Source organism: Uloborus diversus, chromosome 1 (genome assembly GCF_026930045.1).
Source record: "Uloborus diversus isolate 005 chromosome 1, Udiv.v.3.1, whole genome shotgun sequence".
Taxonomy (NCBI): domain Eukaryota; kingdom Metazoa; phylum Arthropoda; class Arachnida; order Araneae; family Uloboridae; genus Uloborus; species Uloborus diversus.
This window is the reverse complement of record NC_072731.1, coordinates 225,726,292-225,748,793: the sequence shown is the minus strand read 5'-3', so window position 1 is coordinate 225,748,793 and position 22,502 is coordinate 225,726,292. Positions and strand designations below refer to the sequence as shown.

At 32.1% G+C, this 22,502-nt stretch overlaps 1 protein-coding gene across 1 annotated transcript in view; it reads right to left on the bottom strand.

Moving 5' to 3' along the window:
- LOC129225282 (protein transport protein Sec24C-like) overlaps window positions 1-22,502 on the bottom strand; it is a 38,949-nt gene that overhangs the window by 8,122 nt on the left and 8,325 nt on the right. The window contains exons 4-16 of the mRNA XM_054859871.1: window positions 18,655-19,329; window positions 17,568-17,676; window positions 16,165-16,292; window positions 13,444-13,582; window positions 9,796-9,911; window positions 8,413-8,537; window positions 8,253-8,331; window positions 6,419-6,531; window positions 5,195-5,288; window positions 4,999-5,115; window positions 3,745-3,915; window positions 1,754-1,850; window positions 29-313 (exon numbers count right to left, since the gene is read on the bottom strand). Of these exons, the coding sequence (XP_054715846.1) occupies window positions 29-313; window positions 1,754-1,850; window positions 3,745-3,915; window positions 4,999-5,115; window positions 5,195-5,288; window positions 6,419-6,531; window positions 8,253-8,331; window positions 8,413-8,537; window positions 9,796-9,911; window positions 13,444-13,582; window positions 16,165-16,292; window positions 17,568-17,676; window positions 18,655-19,329 (2,248 nt within the window). The remainder of the gene's footprint in view (window positions 1-28; window positions 314-1,753; window positions 1,851-3,744; window positions 3,916-4,998; window positions 5,116-5,194; window positions 5,289-6,418; window positions 6,532-8,252; window positions 8,332-8,412; window positions 8,538-9,795; window positions 9,912-13,443; window positions 13,583-16,164; window positions 16,293-17,567; window positions 17,677-18,654; window positions 19,330-22,502) is intronic.

Below are 22,502 nucleotides of genomic sequence, written 5' to 3'. Positions count from 1 at the left end.
TACCACAGTGAGCAAAATAAAAGCATACCCTCTTTGAGAAACACATTCATCATGGTATCAAGTTCGCAGTGCCTGAAGAGTTCTGCCATTTGAGAACATGTATTAAGTGCAAGATTATGGACACGCAACCTTCTTTGTCCGGAGCAACTGGTATATAATACAGCACATTGAATGCAGACTCCTTCCTCCTCTGTGAGTTTATCATCATACTTGATTTCGATTGCAAGAGAATTATCACAATTTACTGATGCCAATTCCACATCAGTTGTATTAGACATGAAAAAGCATCCAGAAAAGTCTGTAGGTCGCACACCTAATTAAAAAAAAAAAACAATTTTTTGAAAATAAATTACTGATACTTCAAGTATCAGTTTAGATTCAAAGTATCAGATCATTCAAAAAATTGAATTTCAAATCAACATGATCACATAAAATTGCAATAAATTTAGAGAAAATCATAGAACTAATATTTCATACAAGCAATGTCAAGGAAATAAATTTTTAAAAGTTTCATGGAGTGAGATCTTGATACAAGGCAAGACTTTACAAACAAACATGATAGTTTTATAATTTATCAATATAATGAATCTAAAGTCAAAAATGAAAAACAAACCCTAGACATACAGTAAAATTTCCCTTAAAGACTAGTCTTTGTCCATTAGCGTACAATTTTTTTCTATTCTATTCCCTCAAATTTGGTGTGTAATGGAATCTGTGCTTTCACAGTACCTACACAGTTTGTATCAGATTTTGGAGAAGATCAATTCTCCATGGCATGTCTTGCAGAAGAAAAGAGCAACTTTGGTATAAATTTCAGAACAGAGGAAATGAACTTCTGCACCAGCCATGATTTTAAAGAAAATACTTTCTGCGTATGTGATGGAGCAGAAAACCTCAACTTAGTATAATTTTTGTATGCAAATTACAAAAAAAAAAAAAAAAACAGAAGTCTTAAATAATAAATAACTTATTTTTAAAAAAATCCCTGTTTTTGAAAATCAGAGCTAGGAAATTCTTCATAATTCTGTAAAAAGTCGTTACCGCTTAAAAAAAAAAGAAAAGCCAAATTTTGCTCATTAATGCTGAATATAAATTTAGAGGAGTAGCTTTGTCAGTCAGCCTTTAAATAGCCAAAAACTGCATTAAATAAGCATTTTTCTATTTTTCAAGAAATAATACTTAACTTACTGAAAAGATACAATTTATTAAACTTATGCCTCCTGGACTCATACACAATATTTTCAAAAACATTTCTTAAGAATCAGGAAACTAGAGAGCTATTTTAAATGGATAAAAGATGTACTATTTTTAATATAAGGCTGAATCCCCCCCCCCCCCTCATGAATGCCAAAGGACATTTTTTTTCCTTTAATGGCTAAAAACATAAAACATTGATGCCAAAAGTCAAACTATTATGAGTTTTTTATCATTAATTAAGATTGATAAAATGTAGAGAAGGAGCTAATTTGAGATTATATCACCATTGAACAAGTTGCGTTATTTTCATGGAAATATTCTAAATGACGCGCCTGAATAAAAGGAGTTTTTTTTTTTTTTTTTTTTTTTTTTTTAAAGAAAATAAAGCTTAAAAATACATCCTGAAAACATTACACAACAAATCTGCTTTTCTAAAAGTTGGAAGATTGAATGTAATTTCGTTTTTTAAGAATCAAAAGTACTCAATCTTTTGTTTTGTCACACATCAAATTGTGCAGTTAAGCAGCATAATTTTAAAAGAAAAATAGTTATTTACCAGTACTTGTCCTTATACGTAAAACTGCATCAAAAGCTATGGGTTTTTCAATATTTCTTCTCAAATCTTCAATAAATCTCATACCATCAATATCAGACTATATAAGAAGAAATTAATAAAATTCTTACAAATAATGGAAATAAAGAAAAATACAATTAAATTTACAAGAAAATACAAATCATTTAGGATGTAACTGCTTAAATACTAAATATACTAAAATGAATTTAAAAACAAATAATAATATAGAGAAGGAAAAATATCACAGTGCTTTAGTTTTCAATTAGACCGCAGGACGAACACTGAAAGATGCCTAGATACCAAGTTTTGTTTACCACATTCGGTAACTAAGAAAAAAAAAAAAAATTTCTAGAGGCATAGAAGTATAATAGGTCAGAAAATACAATGTTCCCCCGAAAATACTTGCACATTATTTTTTAGAGGTTGCTGAAATTGAGTTGTTCTGGTAGCAATTTTTTAATTTCTTCGTGCTTATTTTGAAAATTTTTGCATTTTTTTCAACTTTGAAGTAATTTAAAGCTTGTAAATGTATCCATTTGAAGCTCATTTGATATTATCAAGTCAAAACAAAACTGTAGAGTCGTTATTTTTGCATTGTCCTGGCAATTTTTCAAAATATCAAAGTTTTCTTTTATTTTTAAATTTTTTTGTTTTAAATTTTAGCATTAAAAGATATGTATTGTTTTGATAAATGCAAGATTTTAAAATTTAAAAGTGCTAAAAATTCCACATTAAAATTTTTAGGCAGTTAATTAGAACTTTTGACAAACAATGAGAGACTTCTAGTAAATGAATGAATTAAATAAAATCCTCATAACCATTTTGCAACCAAATATATCATGATCATAAAAATTGAATTTAAAAGTACAACAGTAAATTTAAAATTAAAAAAATTTTGAAAATTACCCAGCGACCATACTGATACCTCAATGTCCAGCATTAATATCAATCATTAATAATTTTAAATTGCAAGTAATTTAAGTCACTGGCAAGAGTCACTTGAGTATTAAGTTAGCTAATTCTCACTTTCATCCTTGGGTTTAATCTTGCTTTTACTATCGCCATAACATACATAAAAAACAAAAAAAAATAATTTGTCCGATTTGCAGGAACATTGGTTTGAAATACAAAGTCTTTTTACATGAACAGGATACTCGCTTCAGCATATTTTGTGGCATGTACAGATGTGTATGCCCCTGTGTGGTAATATCGTGAGTAACCTAATGATTGTAGAAGTCAGAAAGAGCTTTCTACTACCCTAATATACATTTTACAAAATATTTTCGACACTTTAAAAGGTTTTGCAATCAAAATTCATTTTATGATTGAACATACACATGTTGTTTTGATGATTCAGAAAAGAGATATATATTTTTTCAGTTACAAAAAGTAACACTTAAAATACAACAAACTTTGAGAAAATAGGAACTCAATGACAACTTTAACAAACATTCTATGTTTTATTTTTATTTTTGTTAAAATGCAACAAAATCCCAAATTTAATAGTTCTTAATTTATGGTTATTGTTTCTGTGGAAAAAATCAAACTGTTAAAATGAAGAATTAAAAAAAATCAACTTGCAACAAGAATAAATATATTTCCCCCCCCCCCTTCCTCCTTAGAAAATATAGAAAATAAATAATGAAAAAAAAAAAACAATTATGGCTTTCAGTAATAAAAAATTTCAAACTATTTTTTGCAAAGAAAAAAAAACAGAACTATATAACTTTAGTTCCCAAACTTTTCCTCTTTGCCATATAAAATAAAACTTTCTTACGGCACCCTTAAGTTATTTCTTTTTTACGTATACATATTTGATAGTTGACACTTAGTGGCACACCTCGCCTCTCTTTGCACCACCTACTTTGGAAATCCCTGCTGTATAAGATTTTTGAAACTACATTTAAAAATGACGAATAAGCTTACAAAAAGGAAAAATTGAATAATTTTTCATCTTTAACGAGACACATTACCTGAAAATAAGTATATTTGTACAGATGTCCTCCTGTCAAGCGACACACTTGACCTAGAGTAGCAACATCAATGTAGGCATTATTGAACAGAAATAGATCTATAGAACACCCAGCTTTTACACATTCTTGACCCAAGTTATTATAAAAGGAAGTCTGTGGATTTAAAATAGTCTGTAAATAAAAAAAAAATGATAAGACATTTGTCGAACATTTAACTATAATTGCAATTTATTTCCCCATAGATTAAATATTCATTAAATACAAAGCCATAAAAGTAATGAAACTTATTGGTAATCAATATTTAGTAGAACTTAATTAAAGAGAAATAAAATTACCTCTCAACCTGCCTAAAGTAATTTTTCACCAAAAGTTGTACATCAATCAGATAAATATATAACACATCATGTTAGATTTAAACAAATATAAATAGATTTATTGACTGATTTGTACATTTATAAAATACTTTGAATTTGAAATATGTCAAACAGGATACATCCAAAAGTGACTGAATAGCTAAGAGTTTGTACATATGAATAAATCATGTTATTTTTGATGTTATCACAATATTTTCCGATTTACTTTCCACAAAAAATGCAATTTTAATGAAGAAATATTTCTTGGAATTTAATATTTAATTTTAATATAAACACACACTAGCTAAAATTACACGATTTGATAATTGCCCCAAATTGAGAGAATAGAAGAGTTTTAACCATATTTATCCTCTTCTTTAGAGCTCATATACTTAACCCTGATGCTTCTTTTTCGCGAAGCAACCATTTTAGTCTTCTAAGATACCATGAGAACTAACAAAACTGAAACTTTGTTGCTCCAATCTTTACTAATAATAAAGCTCAAAGTCTCTCTGTCAGGATGTCTGGATCTCTGTGAAGCGCACAGCACCTAAACTGTTCGCCCGATTTTCATGAAATTTAATACAAGCATTTCCCCCATAATTTGAAGAAGGAACTTAAGTCAAAACACATTTTATGAAAGGTAAGGTTTTTAATAAAATCAGGCATTTAAGGGCAATTGACAGGTATTATTTGTTGTATTTTTCTTACTTCACGATTTATTTACCATTTAGAGTAAACCATACACCATACTCTTGACACACTTTTTCAAAGAAATTTTGATATTTCAGCACTTTAATGCAAAGAAAAACCAACCTGAACAATCAGCTAAAAAAAAAAAAAAACACGAAGGTTCTATTAAAACTACATAAAATAGAGTTTTTTCAAAACAAGTTATTGCCTTTTCTTTTTCTGTCCCAAGTAACTTCCTATCATCCCTGCTTTTCAATTTTCCAGGGGCTTCAGCAATAGGTAGAGTAGAATGAAAGACAAACAGCTTTCCAGCACATTCTGCAGCCTAAGCGAATTTGAAAACATTTTCATAAATAAAATCAGAATAAAACAAACTATTTCAAAAAAGCATTTTAACAAATTACCTTTAATGCTTCCAATCCAGCTTGTATTGCAGGACCAAGAACAGTTTCCGTTTCACGGGAATCAGCAAATATAGTAGGAATTTGTTCCACTAAGCTGTGTATAAGACAATTATGATATTTCTCTTGATCTAGTTAATATATATCAACAATTTTAAATTATAATCATGAGTTTTTTGAGAAAAAATGCACATGCAGCAACTAATTTCATAATAGAGAGGCAATAATAGGATTGAGTATGTTGTTTTTGGTGAATCTGACCATTTAGTGAAAATGCACCAATATAATATTTCTATAAAACTAAATTAATTCAGCTAACAAAATGTTTTTTTTTTCTTCCTTTTGCTAAAGTACATCAATTGTAAATCAATTCTTTCATATTTTAAAACCCAAAAGATACTAATTTCTAAAGTACAAGATTTTTCATACAGACAAGGAGCAACAATAACATTGCAAATGATAAACATTAGAACATAGGACTCAATTTTTAAACATTTCACAATATGAATTAATAATGCATTATTTCAAAAAGAAATGTGATTATCAAGGGCAGATACAAGGGAGGGCCAATCGCCCCTCCCTTGAAGGACTCTCTATTGGTAAAATTTCGATATGGTTTTTTCCTGGATATGTTTTAGAATTGAAGTTTAAAACATTTGTAATGAACATTTGCAAACCAGGATACATAGTAAAGAGTATGTAAAAAAAACTCTATCGCCCCTCCCTTTGAAAATTTCTGGATCTACTCTTGGCGATTATGCAAACAGTAGTTATTTTATTGTTACTTTCACGCAATGTTCAAGCATCAACACAAGTATTTTGAGCTTTTCGTTTGCACTTTATGACATTGATGATTTAAAAAAAAAATTATTAATTCAAATATTTACTTTCTGGAAAAAAAAAACACCTGAATTGTGCATTGACTATCAAAAGTTAAATGTGTTAAAGAGAGGGGTAAAATGTACATAACATATAATCTAGTACAACATAGCATTTATTTGAAAGCGAAATATAACATACTTGACAGTAGTTTAGCCATTAATGTGAAAATTAGAGGAAAAGAAAACATGCAAATACTTTTTTTAAAAATCTTATTTTATAGTAAGTAACACAAAAATTTCGGTAAGATCTACTTAAAATTTAGAGATTTGCAAAGTCCATGATCCAAAGCAACAAACTGCATTCAAAAAATAAATGCGTACAAAAACATATACATAAAAAATTTACCTATTTATAACATGTTCTGCTTCAGATATTTCAACAAGAAATCCATCTAACAGAGGCATGAACATATCATTAACATCTGAAACAACAAGCATCTGGGGTTGCGCTAAATTACTCTGAAGAAAAAGAAAGGATATTCAAAAATCAGGTGTACATCATTGAGATTTTTCTACAGTGTGTAGATTTTTATCATTGTAATATTAATTCAGCATTAAAAAACATGATTTGATAAAGAATGATCATCACATTTATGTCAACAAAAGTCTGTAGAGAAAGCTTTTTTTATTTTTTTTAAAGCATTTACTTTTATCAGTAGTGTTTGAAAGTCACATTGTTGTAAATATTCTCTGCATTGTCTCAAGGATCAGGAATATTTCTTCATTCATTTGTTAAAAATTTAACTTTTTGCCCACTGTTATTCTTCAAATATTTTTAACTATCTTCTTATACCAAGTTTTCTCTTTAAGTTTTTGAAGCCAAATATAACTACAATAGATTTGTTTTTGTTCAAAGTACAAAGAAAACAGTTAAAGTGCTTTTCTTTTTTCTTACACAAATGCAAACTATTCATATAACCATAGAAAATATTTTCCAAATAACGTCTCACAAATAATTATTGATCGACCAAAAATAAAATCCGAATAACACTAAATACATGCTCAGGCTCTCTTGCTTATTGCTAAATTCAATAATAAGTCTATCACTGCCATATATCATGTTGCATATTTTCATTTGAACTTAATCATCTCTTAGTAAAAAACCATCATTGTCAGGTAAACTTCAATGGTGCAGACAGCGGCATTGAAATTTTTAGGGGGTTCGGGAGGTAATTATTTAAACTTTTTGATCTCATTTTGGGGGGAGAGGTTCTTGTTCTGGGGAAGAGGTGCTCCATAGCATTTAATGGTGCAAAATATAGTTTTTAGGTGTATGTTTGCTTTAATAGAAGAAGAATGTAAGAGTCTTTAGCTTTTTAGCTTTCCATGAAATTGTCCAACAAGCAAGGCGGCAACTTGGGAGATCAGAGAATAATGCTTTCCCTTTAAATTTTAGAAACCATGTAAACGTATATTTGAGTACATATTTAATTGTTTTTCCCTATATTATGTATTGAGTAGGTACTCTTAGTCCCCTTCCCTCAAAAATGTTAAAATAATAAAAAATAACAAAAACCTGTGAAAAAATGATAGATTAAAAAACATTTAAGTACGGATAAATTTCAAAATAAAAAAATCAAATGAAGACGAATTTTATATTAAAAGAAAATTTTCAACTGAAAAGCAGAATCAGAAAACTGTATTGGTCCGTTCCCGACACTACACCTATGTTAACCTTCCAATGACTGACAATATTCCTTTGCTTTTCATAATTCTTTATTTACAGTAAAAATTTCAAGTTTTGACAAAGGCTGTCTCAACCCCCCCCTGAAAATTTAGAACATAAAATTATGTAACAAGAATAAGAAAAAAAATATTTCACTCAAGTCTGTTACTATTAATTCTGTATTATGTCCAAATGGAACAAACTTCACCCACAACACATATATAACCTTGTTTATTTTCTATAATTGGATTTTCCATTTCAAGTTTAGTAATCATAAAATGTAAATATAATGATTTAAAATAGAATTACATTGCAAAAATAAAAGACAAAAAGCAATTCATTTATTTTAAAAAATAAGTAAAACAGTTTCAAAGATATGAAGCACAAAGACTCTAAAATTGTACAAAGCACACTGCAAAATTGAATAATGTTAAGAAATAACAACACTATAAAAGAGAGGTGAAAAAAATAATTAATGATGAATGCAGCTAAGCGAATTGCAAACTAAACTTACATTTATATTGAAAAAATGAATGACTGAACTGTATGTTATAAATCCAACTCTAATTTTTGAACTTTCAGCATTATGTTCTCTAAACAAAAAAAGAAAGAAATTAGAGAGTTGCCATTAAAATTATTTTCAAAAAAACATTGTAATATTAAAGAGAAGTTACCTTGGTAAACCTGCAAGGACATATTTCATGTTGTCACATAGCGTTTTGACCATTCCATTTCTAATGTTGTTATATGAGACATCAATTAAAAATATAAAAGCTGGACAATTGGGAAACTTTCCTTCCTAGAAAATACATTAAAAGATTAAACTATGACCAAGACTTTTGTTAAAAACATTGTTACATATAGATATACAGTGTAGTTTTACAAATTCTGCTTAAATAACCTAATGAAGACAGGGGCACTCCAAACCTAAATTTTTCGGAGGGAGAAAATTCTCAATTTGTCAAATGAAACTCAGAATTTTTCTGAATAATGAAATAAATAAATAAATGTGTATTCATATCTACATCTGAAGAGAAGAGATATTAAAAAGAGATTTAAAAAAAAAGGATTAAAAAAATATTTTAAAAAAAATTACAATATTGAAACACAGACTCCAAATTTTCTCAACACTTTCGTGTTGCCAATCTCCAGCCAGCACAGGATGCATTATAATTATAACAATAGATTATCCCTTAATTATAAACTACCTGATACATTGCCCCTCTGCCGAAAGGCAAAAGGACAATGTATCGGCTGCAAATGTGTTAATCACACGTCAAAATTTGCTGAATAAGAATTTTTTTAGGAGGTCGCAATGACCTCCCATCCAGACCGCTCTGGAATGAAAAACATAGAGCATTCCAACCTGAAATCAATTTAAAAAAGAAAAACTTTTGTGTTTCTTCCTTTTTTTTTCAACAAAAACACGACTCAGATTGGAACTACAGTATGCATGCTGAAACTAGGCTTTTCAAGCAAAATGAAGCAACCTTCAACTCGCTACCATTCTTGAGGAGTCTGAGCGATACACATACATACACAGATAGAATCAGATTTTATTGTGCAAGGAACTGCACAAGCTGCATCAGCTAAGTAGAGGAGAACAACTTTCTGCTAACTGCAAAATTCTATCATTCCACATGCTCGTTACCAGAAAGATATTCTTTGGCAAAACCGAGAGTTCATTTAGGAAGAAAGGGTTTAGTAATAACCAAGAAATAATAACTCTGTACAACAGAAAAGTTGTTTCCATAGAAATTTCAATGTAATTTATAATTTGTAGAAATTTTAAATAAAATCTGCTATAACAGGGGAGAATCCATAACATTGGAAAATATGTGCATTGTTAAAGTTGCTGCTTACTTTTCACATCAGCATTAAATAAGTGTTGAAATTTTTTTATTTTTTTAAAATTTCCATTGGCGGATCTGTGAACAAAACAAGAAACAAGAGAAAAGGAATAAAAGAAACACAAGTTTGCAAGAATATTCTATTAAAAAAAAAATGTTGGATAAATACTTTTGATTAATGCTATGAATGTACTCTCAAATACTCACTTTGCAATAATCTCGGTTCACAATAAATTCATACGATCCTAAACATAGTTCTGGTCTTTCCATCTTATCCACTCGCTCTCCCATGTGATCAAGGTGTGTAAAATAATATGCAGGTACTAAAACAATGGGGAAGAAAAAAGTTAACATCCCAACATACATAAACTGAACATCTCAAAAAATAGAATTAAACATGGGGGGCAAAGAGGGCCAGTTAGCTCTCTCTGGGAATTCTGTAATAGTGTTAATTGCCTTAAATAATACACTCAATTCATTACCAACCACTGAAATAATAAGGTGTTTCATTTACATGATGCAAAATTTTGCTAATATGAGCTTCCACCATTCAAAGGATTCCACAGTAATTTTTTACTTAGTTCCACCCTTTATGGAGAAGTAAAAAGACATTGCAGAAGATTAATTAATCTAGTTTGACGAATAACTATTAATTATTCAATTTCTGTCTTTGTGCACTCATGTTTTTTTACACAGTAGTTCTATTTCTTAAAATAACTCCAAAAACATAGTTTTTGACTAAAAAATAAACAAATAAAAAAAATATTAATTTGAATTTTTGGCATCTTGAATTCAAATTATGTTTTTCGCAATCACGAGTGTATGTGCATGAATGCGCGTGTGTTTGTGTAGGCGCATGTATGTGGGTGTGTGTATATGTGTGTATGTATGCATGTGTGTGTATGTAGGCATATGTGTTTGTGTCTGTGTGCAGGCATGAGTGTGCGTGTAGGAGTGTGTATTTGCGTCTGTGCGCATGCATGAGTGTGTAGGCGTGTGTGTGTATGCGTGTAGGATATGGACGCAACTTGGAGACTGTTTTCGCAAGAGGAGAAGCATTGTGAGGCCGGTCGACGTGACAGTGGTGCTGGCAGAGGGTGCTGGTGGGAAAATAAAATCAGCCTAACATCAAAAACAGTCAAGTGAGAACAATAAGCAATCGTAATTGCTCAAAAAAGACATGGTATAGGAACTCTACTTCAACCGGACTAGAACTCCAATCCTTTCACCGTTTCCTACTCTCAAAGCAATTTTTTGCATTCAAAATACAACTGTCATAATAGGTTAATGTTCTGAAGACTCCTTGAAGATAAAAACTTCTCAAAAAAAAGTTTAAAAAGTTTTAAAAAATTTGATTTAATCAGTAATAAGAACTCTTTTTTAAATGTTCATAAAATATTTTTTACTTATATGTTGTTTTACATCAGTCCCTTGAAAGACTTATAGACACTTATGTACTGCCTATCATCAAGCAGAGAACAAAACTTTGTGTGTGTAAGAGAGGGAGAAAAAATAATTCCCTATTAAACATATTTAAGAAAAGCATTCATTACTTTAAAGTTATTTTCCAAAAATTTTAGTGATTTAGTTGAATAACAGAAGAAAGTTTCTTCAAAAATGTTGATGCATAAAGAAATTCCATTGAAAATATTGCAGTTGGAATAAGGACAGAGCAAAAACAGACCAATAAAATATTCAGGAAAATTTGTGTATCTAAAGTTGGTGAACAATATCAAAAGATTACAAATATTTTTATGACTGAAATGAGCTGAAGAATGATGGGGGTATTTTTTTTAAAATAAAATGTTTCATTACATTAATACAATTTTTCAATGAACATGTTTTGGCACTTTGATTGCAATCCAAATGACGGATTTTTTTGAGCTTTTTTTTTGGAACAAGCCAGCCAAGTACAAATGCTCCTATGAACCACTGGGGAAGTGACGGCTTTAAGTAGTTTCGATCACGGAATATGAACTACTATGACATAATAAAAGGAAGTGATAAACTGACTAGTAACTCCTATGCCATAACCAGGATATAAACCTGGGTCTTTGGAGCAGAACTCATTAGCTTTATGACTAGGCCACAACATTCTAGATTGTATGAATGCATAATTAGGCACATGCTCTATACATGCCACTGAATATACTCAATGCATAATGTATTGCTGAAATTCAAACTTTTGAATACAGTCAAACCTTGATATCTTGAACCTCATTATCTCAAAACCCTTAATAAAACCCCTCAAATTATCTCAAAACTCCTCAAAAAAAAAAAAAAAAAAATTCCCAAGCATTTTCCATAAAAACCCCTATGCAGACTTGCCAACCCTATGAAAAGAAAAAACGGGAGATCCAGTCAAAGCTTTAAGGGAGAAAAAGGGAGATTTTAAACGATGCTATAACAAGTAAAAAACACTGTTATCACAAGTATTTATTTGATTTTTTCATGAAAGAAAATTCACTCGTATAATAGCTCTTATAAGTTTGTAGATATTTCATTTTTTCAGACATCGCTAAAGTTAAAGAATGTTAAACTACAGCGCACGCGGTAGATCAAGGAACAAGATGAAAACACGCGGCGCAGTTAGCATGCGTCTGAAACTGAACGATACCGTGTAAACGGCAACGGCGCATGCGTGAGATAGAAGTGGAAGTGCGAACGTGGAGCAAAACACCATCGCCGGAAGCATTTCGGTCGACACTCCGAACGTACCCATCGAATGTTTGCCGCTCACCTTGCGTTCGACGAACCTCACCGGTCGATCGGTAAGTAACCGGTTACTAACCGCAGCGTTCTATGATCAACCGGTTACCGCGTCCGTTACTATTCTAAGCAGTTGATTGGTTGATTGGAGCACGAGATCATTAGCTGTCACGTGATTAACTAACCGGTCGGCATCGTCGAACGTAAGCTCACTGAGCAGTGCGGGTTTACTCTGCTAGTCACGCCATCTATTAGGGCTGTGAGTAACTATTTTAAGGAAGAAAATTAAGTTTAATTTAAAAATAAGAAAAAAACCCGAAAAGAGTAAAAAAACGGGAGAAATGGATACTCAAACGTACAACCGGGAAAATGGAGTAAAAAAGGGAGTCTCCCGTGAAAAACGGGAGAGTTGGCAGGTCTGCCTATGTATTTTCCATAGTTATCTCGAAATTCATTTTTCAAAACCCTTGATATGTCGAAATTTTTGCACAGAAGCAAGTTTCAATTGTCGTTTTTCTTTGGCAATTTTTGTAGTAAAACCAGTTTCAGGGACAATTGCTTAACGTTTTCTTGGAAATTTTGTGAATAGGGGATTGGGGCAAGATAATTGGAAAGTGTTGGTATGAAGAGGGTGCTGTGTTTTCCCTAGAGTTTAGAATCTTTGTGCGTTTCTCTAGCGCACGTTGTCCAATTTGAGGAAAGGGGGTTGATTTTTCGTCAGTCAGTTTTCAAGCAAAAACGAAAAATGCGTTTCTTATTTCCATCATTCTGCTTTTTTAACTCCTACAAAATGGCTGCTGAGAACTTTTTGAATGGGGTTACTGGTTGAAGATAAAATTAAGAATTTTTAAATTTTTAGGCAAAAAAACAAAGTTGAAATTGTTGTTCATTTCAAAATCTCATCTTGTGCATTTTCGACAATTATGAAATTTCAAATCTAGTAATATATTGAAGACTACTTTATTGGTTGTAATTCGAAGTGGTCCCATAGTACATATATAAATGCATATAGTATACGTGTGTGTAATTGTGAGAGTTACTAATGTAATTTCTTTTATACCTTGATAGCTCAAAAACTCAATATTTCGAATTTTTTGCCCGTCCTGAGAGATTTGAGATATTGAGGTTGTACTGTATATACCTTACCTTCCGTAGTGGCTTTGCAAAGCATACATTGAAATCTTCGACCGGCATCAATAAACTGCATGAAAGGACTCATATATGCTCTGCATCTATGACATCGCACAGGCCCTTCTTCACCAGGGTCTACAATGGGAGGTGGATACTACAAGACATAAGCATGACTAATTTTATTTTTATGATTTTAGTTTGAATATGTAAATATTCGTAGAAATTTACATAAGAATTTTTTTAAAAGAGAAATAGAAGAATAGCCGATTATTCTTGATATATTGTAGCCTCAGAGCAACACTGAAACATCTAATCCCAATAATAGCACTAAGATATCCTACTGTTGCTCTGAGGCGATGATATACTTATTTGTTACAGAAAAAAAAGGGGAAAATGTAGATGAATTTTCATTCTTATTCCAATGACTTCATTTTAGCTGAATAATGAATTTTGTCAAAGTTAGAACTTATCAAAAAATAAAATAAAAGAGGGCTATTCCACGAAAAAGGCAACCGCTTGTCCCGCACGCGACTGCTCATATAATTCATAAAAAGTAATAATTTAAAAGGGTAATGAAGAAATTTTTTTGCTTAAGATATCTCACATAAGCTTGTAATTTGTTAAGCAGAAAAATTTTGTTCATTAATATTTTAAAGTAGTATTTTGAATGACATATATGAGGCGTCACATGTGGGACAAAATGAGTATTCCGTGGAACGGCCCATGAGCAAAAGAGCAGATTTATTGATCTTGTTTAAAATGAAAATTTTATAAACTTGGAACAAAAGCACAATGTAGTGAAAATATCAGCTTAGCAGAACATTTCAAAATCTCATAAAAAAACATTGAGAGAAATAAAGGAAAAAAACACATTATTCAGAAAGCTAATAACCTGCCTGCATTTTCTATACCCTATTTATTTACCTTTATTATTAAAGTTTATTTGCTTTAAAATAAAGATAGATTGCAGTTATAAGTCTCTCTCATTTTTGCACCTTTGCTGGTCAACTTGGGTTCTTTCGCTATTGTAGAAGTGAAAGAGTTAACCAATAATGAAAATTAAAAATCTATTCATCCAAATAATCAATATTCTGACAAATGTTAGATGACTAAAAGTATTTGTAACCTAATTTGCATTAGTTTTTTCTCATTCGTTCTTGCCTTCTTGCAACAAGATCACAAGAGCAGAATATGCAAATTGCCAGTAACATTTAAACTCCCGGCACTTTGCTTCATTCTCTTCTTTTCCAATTTCAACTCAAGTCGGTGTTTATCAGCGGCTCAGTTGAGTCTGCCTAATTTTTGCTGATAGCTACCGCTTGTTGCTCTTAACGTGCATTTCATAGCTCTGTTTAAAATAGCATTTAACTTAGAAGGTTTGCTTCATAAATAATTTAAAGTGTAACGAGCTACTTGTTTTTGTAATGAGCTTATTTTCAATATTTTTTTTAACATGTCATTATAAATACCACAGCCAAAATACCTAAACAAGTTTCCATATTACCCTGCATTATCCGGCATGCAGCAAAATTCGGGAGTCACCATATTTTCAATAATACTTGCCTGGTCCTTTCCGGCATGCCAAAAAAATCTAGGTTAGGAAAAAAAATACTACGAAAAATATATTTTAGACTTAAAAATGAATATAAGTTCTACATATCTTATTACTATTAATAAACAGTTTAATTTTGTAAAAATATTTACTAACAATGTCATTTGTTATTTTAACAAGAAAAATATTGTTTGATAACAAATCTTAATATAATTTTATAAAAATTAAATTAAAACTAAGTAAGTAAACATTTAAGCAGAAAGTTACTGCCTGCTAAAGAATTTACCACAGCTATTCTTAAGCTATTCTTAAATGTTTGCATCGAAAGTAGGACAAGAGGTCATTGTTTTAAGCTATTCAAATCTCAGGCTAACCTGGGAATAAGGAAAAACTACTACTTTAGTAGGGTTGTGGGCACTTGGAACAGCTTACCGGAAGAGGTGGTAATGATCAAGGGGGCCCACTGATCTTCATTGGGTACTAATAAATTGACTAGGATCAGCCTAGTTTATTTGTATTTGTATTCAATAAATAAAAATTACCTCTCTCAAAAGGAACCTAAAATACTTTATTCAAAAAAATTATGAACCAATCGCAGTACGATGATTGTTTCTGAATTTTTTACTTTATTGGCATAGAATTAAATCTATTAATAATTACCTACCATAAATAACAAGAACATATTATATGCAATCCCCCCCCCCCCCGTTTTTTTTTTTTTTTTTTGAAAGAAGGTTACTTTTGGGATTTATTTTTTTTTCTTACAGTGGTTTTATTTCTGATTGGAATGGGAAAATTTTCTTTTGTTTTGTTGCAAAAGAAACCTTAAATTAACCGGCATGACGGAAAATTCAAATTTCCTGGCATGCTAGCCAACCTCATTTTTTTCCGGCATGCCGGATAATGCGGGGTAATATGGTATTTTAACTTTGGCTCTTGATGTTTCATGAAATAAAGACATACGATGATTTTTCAAAAACTATCACATGTCCTGGTATGAGCTTTCACTAAATGTTAATAGGCTGAGCACTTCTCAAAGCTCACAGCTTAACAAAAACGATAGTGATAAATAATTAATTACACCTAAATAATAATTTATCATAGATTAATGTGTGAGCAGCAGACAATATAGAAATCAATAAGATTGGTCCTCCCTCAAAAAAGAAAAAAAAAGTGAAACTAACTTCATCTTTGTGTAACCTTGCAAATGGACTGACAGCAATGGCAAATGGTACAGAAGTTTGTTTAAGCATTTCAGCTGTTGTAGGCACATTATAAATTGTTGATCGCATGAACCTGGGACTGCATATACCTACCAATAAAAAATGTTATTTTCAGAAAACACAATAATGTCAATAAAAAAGCAATTTTTCTTGAATACAATATATATATGATATGATATACCAATAATTTATTGTACTACTTCTGTACATAACTTGAATAACATACATAGTTTTAATAACTGATATAGCTTAGGTAATATGGCTAAATATAGTTACATATTTTATATGATGCACTAATTTTGTTTTCTTTTTTTAACATAAATATGATCTTTTAATAGTATTAATTGGCATGCCATAGCCATACGGAATTTAAAAAAAAAAAAAACATGTTATCCTCGGATAAAATGCCACTGAATATTTTTTAAAAACTAGCACATGTTGTTACATGGGTACAATCCTGATTTCATTAAATCCTAAATTTCATTGAATTTTGTTTGATTTTTTTTTTTCATAATTGAAAAATAGTCTGCAGACTTGAGAAGTGACTTGTGCTTGAAAAGTGAAATAAAAAATGTTTAATTTTCAAATTGCAGATCTGCAATTTGAAAATTAAATGTTATTTCTTATTTCAGCCTGCAGACACTTTAGAATTTGAGGTAACTGTCATTACATCGCGCTGTTTCTGCTGCCAGACTGCAAATAATATCCTCTTAGTAGAATTTTTAAGCAAAAGCTACTTTGAATTTAGAAAAAAAAATGAGGCAAAAAAGATGAACAAGGCAAGATTGGGGGGGGGGGGATTTTTGACCCATCTAGACTTCTATTGTTTTTCATAAAACAGTTCTCCCAATTTTGTGATAATATTTTGAGGACTTTGGAGACTGTTTTCTTCAATTTAGTAACTTTTCTGAACGTTCCATGACTGACGGACACTCTGTATTAATTTATTACATAAGGTAGCATTATTGTTTCAACCAAACTGACTTTAAGTTATTAAAATGTAGAGACAATTTAATAATTGGATGCCTCAGTTGTCAAATCGATTAACTCCTTTAAAAAAAATCCTTATTTCTGCTTTAATAGTGCTTAATCAATGCTTAGAATGTGAATTTATGTTAAACTTTTGGTTCAGTACATTTCTGACCCTGCGATGGTAGAAAATGTAACACAATGGCCCATTCACTCCTATGGATAACACTATCTTCTTCGTTACTTTTCCCGACTTTTTGTTTTATGGAGTTAATCAATTTGGCAAGTGAAGCATCCAATTGCAAAATCAAGTTTTTTTGGTGTCATTAGATTTTAATTCTAGTCTAAAAAAAAACTATTCTGGAACCAAATAACAAATGTAAATAAAATTGCACCTTCATCAATAACAGAAAAATCTGTTGTAACTAATGGAGGCACCAGTCCTCTTTGAGCAGTGGAAAAGGAACAACTTCTTAACTTCCTATCATCTTCAATCACTTGAATCTAAAGTAAAGTACAGGTGAGATTGCATGCAATTAAATAATAATAAAATGAGCTAAGACTCTACAACAGGGTTAGATATCAAAAGTAATCAGCACCACCGTACTAAGTGGAGATGAGCTCATACTTGCCCACTACAAAAAAAGAAAAAGCATACATACACTGATTTTTTTTTAATGGCAGAAAGGGGGAAAATTTATATATTCCTGTGTTTTCTTGGATAATTAAAATTCCTTTACTGAAATATATTTTTTCTGGGCTTTTAGACATGATAGAATATATTCCTTTGTTTTCTTGGAATTTAATTCTTTTTCTCATTCAAATAAATTTTTTCTGTGTTTTTAGTTTGACTTAGGTAGGGGTTCCCAAACTTTTCCAAATCATGGCACCCCTTGAAGAGTTGGAATTTTCTTATGGCATCCCTAGTCGGTTATTGTGTACAGTGAACTCCCTCTATCTGAATACTCTCTAATGTGAACACCCCAATATTTTGAACACATTTTGATGGTCCCGGCGAATACATATATGCATTATCCAGTCTCCCTCTATAATTAACACCTCCATAATCTTAACAGTTTTGTTCAGTCCCTTGAGTGTTTAGAATAGAGAGAGTCCACTGAATATGTTTGTTGGTTATAGAGATAGATAAGCATCGTGCTTGTACAGTTTTGTAGAAAAAAAATCAGTAAGTATTTAAGAGCAGGGTTTCTTATTATTTGTTTATTGAAAGAAGATATTTTTCTTAAAACATATAGAGAAATTGGGCCACTCTTTTATTTATTTTTCTGAAACTGGGTAAGATTTTAATCAACTTATGATGCCACAACAAATTAAAAAATACTTAGATTAAATAAAATCCAGTTTCTCAGATTATTCTGTCTTTTGTGCCTTTTTTTTTTTTGCAGTAAGGAGCAGAGTATCACTCGCATGCAAAGAAAAAAATATGTGAAATGTAACCCTTGATTGCTCAATAAAACTCACCGGACTAGGCATATTATCAGGATCTAGCCGTCGCTGACCAGAAGGCTGAGGCAAACTCCCTAGTCGATTAGAAGTTGCTCCAATATTGCCAGGCTGAGGATATTGAGGCGCCGATTGAGATGGACTTGGAGATATGGATGCTGGTGGATATCGAGCATGCATGCTTGAACCATGTTGCCCATAATGGCTGCCAGGAGGAGTTGGCCCACTTGTTCCATTTGTATATGGCATAGGAGGCCTGGACATAGGGTATTGACGCTGTTGCACAGATGGAGGATACATCTCCTGATTAGGCATTGCCTGGTTGGGCCTGCCGAAATGTGGTTGATTCACCTGGTCGCCTAAGGGGGGAGCAGGGGATATAGTCCTCTCATTTTGCTGCATGTTTGGAGGAAAAGATGTACCCTGTGGGGGAGGTGGAACAGAGTATGGATGTTCCACAGTGCTGGATGGTAGATAATTTGCATTTGAAGGAGGTTGATTAAACGCACCCTCTGGATTGTGAGGAAGTCTGGAAGATTGCTGCCAATATTGTTGGTGTCCTGTAGAATTAGGAGAAAGAGAACTAGGAGGCTCTGATAAGTTATTAGGAAGTCTGTGATTTGAATGGTGCCCTGTTACTAACAAATGGTTTTGATTCTGTGAAAGGTGCATTGCATTCATTTCATTTGATAACTGCAAAAATAAAAGAACACATCAGCACAAAAATTACACTTACAAAATAATCATTACTACATTTCTCAGAAAATTAAAAGTTTAGAGTAGGATGGAGCACATTATGTAAAAGCAGCATAGCATTGAGGAGGAATTTGTCTTTAAGATTGAGAATAAAGTTTTTAAATACTGTTCTACTAACAATAATGCATTGTAGCAATAACTTCTTCTCTAAGACAAAGCTACATGGATTACTGGATAACATATAAGGAGACATTGAGCACTGCAAAAGGGACTGAAACAAATTAACATGAATTTAGAAAGAAAGAAACTAGGATATATGATCCAATGGAAAGAAGGAATCGATAATTTACAAATACAAATACAAATGTGACGACCAGCAACAGGCTCTGGGCCCAGCTAGGCTGGTCCTAGTCAATTAATTAGTCCCCAATGAAGATCAATGGCCCTCTTAAAGCTATCCACTCCCTTGCTCATTACCGCCTCTTCCGGTAAGCTATTCCAAGTGCCCACGACCCTGCTAAAGTAGTAGTTTTTCCTGATTTCCAAGTTAGCCTGAGATTTAAATAGCTTAAAACAATGACCCCTTGTCCTGCTTTCCCCGCAAAAATTTAATCCATTTACATCTTTCATTTTGATAAATTTAAATAACTGAATCATGTCCCCTCTGACTCTCCTTTGCTCCAGGCTATACATGTTAAGCCTATTAAGTCTGGTATCATAATCTAAATCTGAGAGTCCCCTTACTAATTTAGTTACCCATCTTTGAACCCTTTCCAATACGAAAATATCTTTCTTCAGATAAGGCGACCAAAACTGAACAGCATACTCCAAATGAGGTCTTACTAAACTCCTATATAAAGGCAGAAGAACTTTCTTAGATTTGTTTGAAATAGATCTCTTGATGAACCCAAGCATTTTGTTGGCTTTGTTACTAGCAATACTGCACTGTTGACTAAACTTGAAGTCCTGATTTATAAAGACACCCAGATCCATAACATTTTCTGCCTGATTTATGACTGAACCCTGTAAATGATATCTCATACGCTTATTTCCATGACCTAAGTGTAGCACTTGACATTTCCCTACATTAACTGCCATACCCCATTTATCTGCCCACTTAGTAATATGATCTAAATCCTCTTGCAGCTGTTTTACTTGTTCTTCATTTTCGACAATCCCCATAACTTTTACATCGTCAGCAAAACAATTCATGCTTCCAGAAATATTTTCATTGATGTCATTCATAAAAATAATAAACAAAAGAGGCCCTAAAACTGATCCCTGAGGAACCCCACTTAAAACATCACTCCAATTAGAATGATTTCCTCTCACAACTACTCTTTGTTTCCTACCAGTAAGCCAATTTCTAACCCAAAGTAAAGTTTTTCCTCCTATTCCAATGTCAGCTAACTTGCTGAGAAGAGCAACATGCGGTACCTTGTCAAAAGCTTTTTGAAAGTCAATATAAACAACATCCACACATTTTTTGTTATCTAAAGCTGAGGTAACCTTGTCGTAGAAATGCAATAAATTAGTAGTACAGGATTTACCTTTCCTGAAACCATACTGCAAACTAGTCAACAGACTATTAGTCTCTAAGAACATCATGATCTTAATTTTGATCAAAGTTTCGAAAGTCTTACAAATCACCGAAGTCAAACTTACAGGTCTATAATTCCCAGCAAGACCTTTAGACCCCTTCTTGAAGAGTGGCGTTATGTTAGCCAGCTTCCTGTCCTCTGGCACCGTCCCCGAGTTATAAGAAGCATTGAAAATATTCAAAATAACATCCACTAATTCCTCTGCACATTCAACTAAAACTTTTGGATAAATATTATCTGGTCCCGGAGCTTTAGTTGCTTTAATCTTTTTCAAATGAAATAAAACCTCCTCCCTGGAAAATACAAAATCCTCAAGCTGTATAATAGCTTGTGTCTTGTTAGTGTCAACTGTTGAGATACAGTTATCGTTAAACACACTGGAAAAAAAGTTATTCAGAACATTTGCAATATCCCTATCGTTTTGGATTAAATTTCCATACTCATCAACCAAAGGCCCAATTTGACTGTTTCGAGCTTTCCCAGAATTAGCGTAAGCAAAAAACCTCTTAGGGTTCCCATCAATGTCATCTGCCAGCCTTTGCTCCAATTCCCTTTTCTGAATCCGTACCAAATACTTAAAATTTCGCCTTGCCTTACCATACTGGAGCCTCTCCGCACTCTGACCAGTTTCTTTAAACTTACGAAAAGTGGCTTGCTTATAATTAAGAGCTTCTTTAGTCTCCCTGGAGAACCACATGGGCCAAATTTTGGTATTAACACCTTTTCTCCTAAATGGAACATAGTCCCCAACGGTTTTAGCAAGTTTATCCTTAAATTCCGTCCACTGCTGATCTACGTCGCTATTTTCCAACCCTGACGAAAAAACCTCTTTCAAGCTCTGCCTAAGTGCAACAAAATCAGTGTTTCTGAAATTGGGCACAAACCTAAAATTATCATCTTTGCACACTTCAAATTTAACCCGGAACCTAATGCTGTTATGATCACTATCTCCAATATGCTCCCCTACACTCAACCCCTGAACAAAACTACCTATGTCACAAAAAACTAGATCCAAAATTGCCTCCTCTCGAGTTCCCTGAGTTACAACTTGATCTAAGAAACAGTCACCAATTACTTTTAAAAATTCCTCTTCTTTGCCATTACCAGGATAAAAATTATTCCAATCAATACCCGGAAAATTGAAATCCCCCATTATGATAACGGATCCTTTACAGGACATGTCACTAATAATACGGTACATCTGTTCATCTTGTCCCTGGTTTGAATTAGGTGGCCTATAAATGTTTCCAAAGCGTAGCTTTTTGCCCTTACTGCTCATCAACTCCAGCCAAACCATATCAATATCAGTAGGCTTATCATTTATGACCAATTCATTGCAAATAAAATTGTCTCTAACATAAAATAAAACCCCACCACCTCTTTTACCTACTCTATCCTGTCTGAACAAATTATACCCAGCAATATGTAATAACTCTGCATCAGATTCGGTAGCCCATGTCTCTGTAATTCCAATAACATCCAACTTCTCATCCATAACTATGCTTTTCAATTCATCCATCTTGTTCCTAATACTGCGAGCATTGGTATAGAAAACTTTAAGCATGCCTA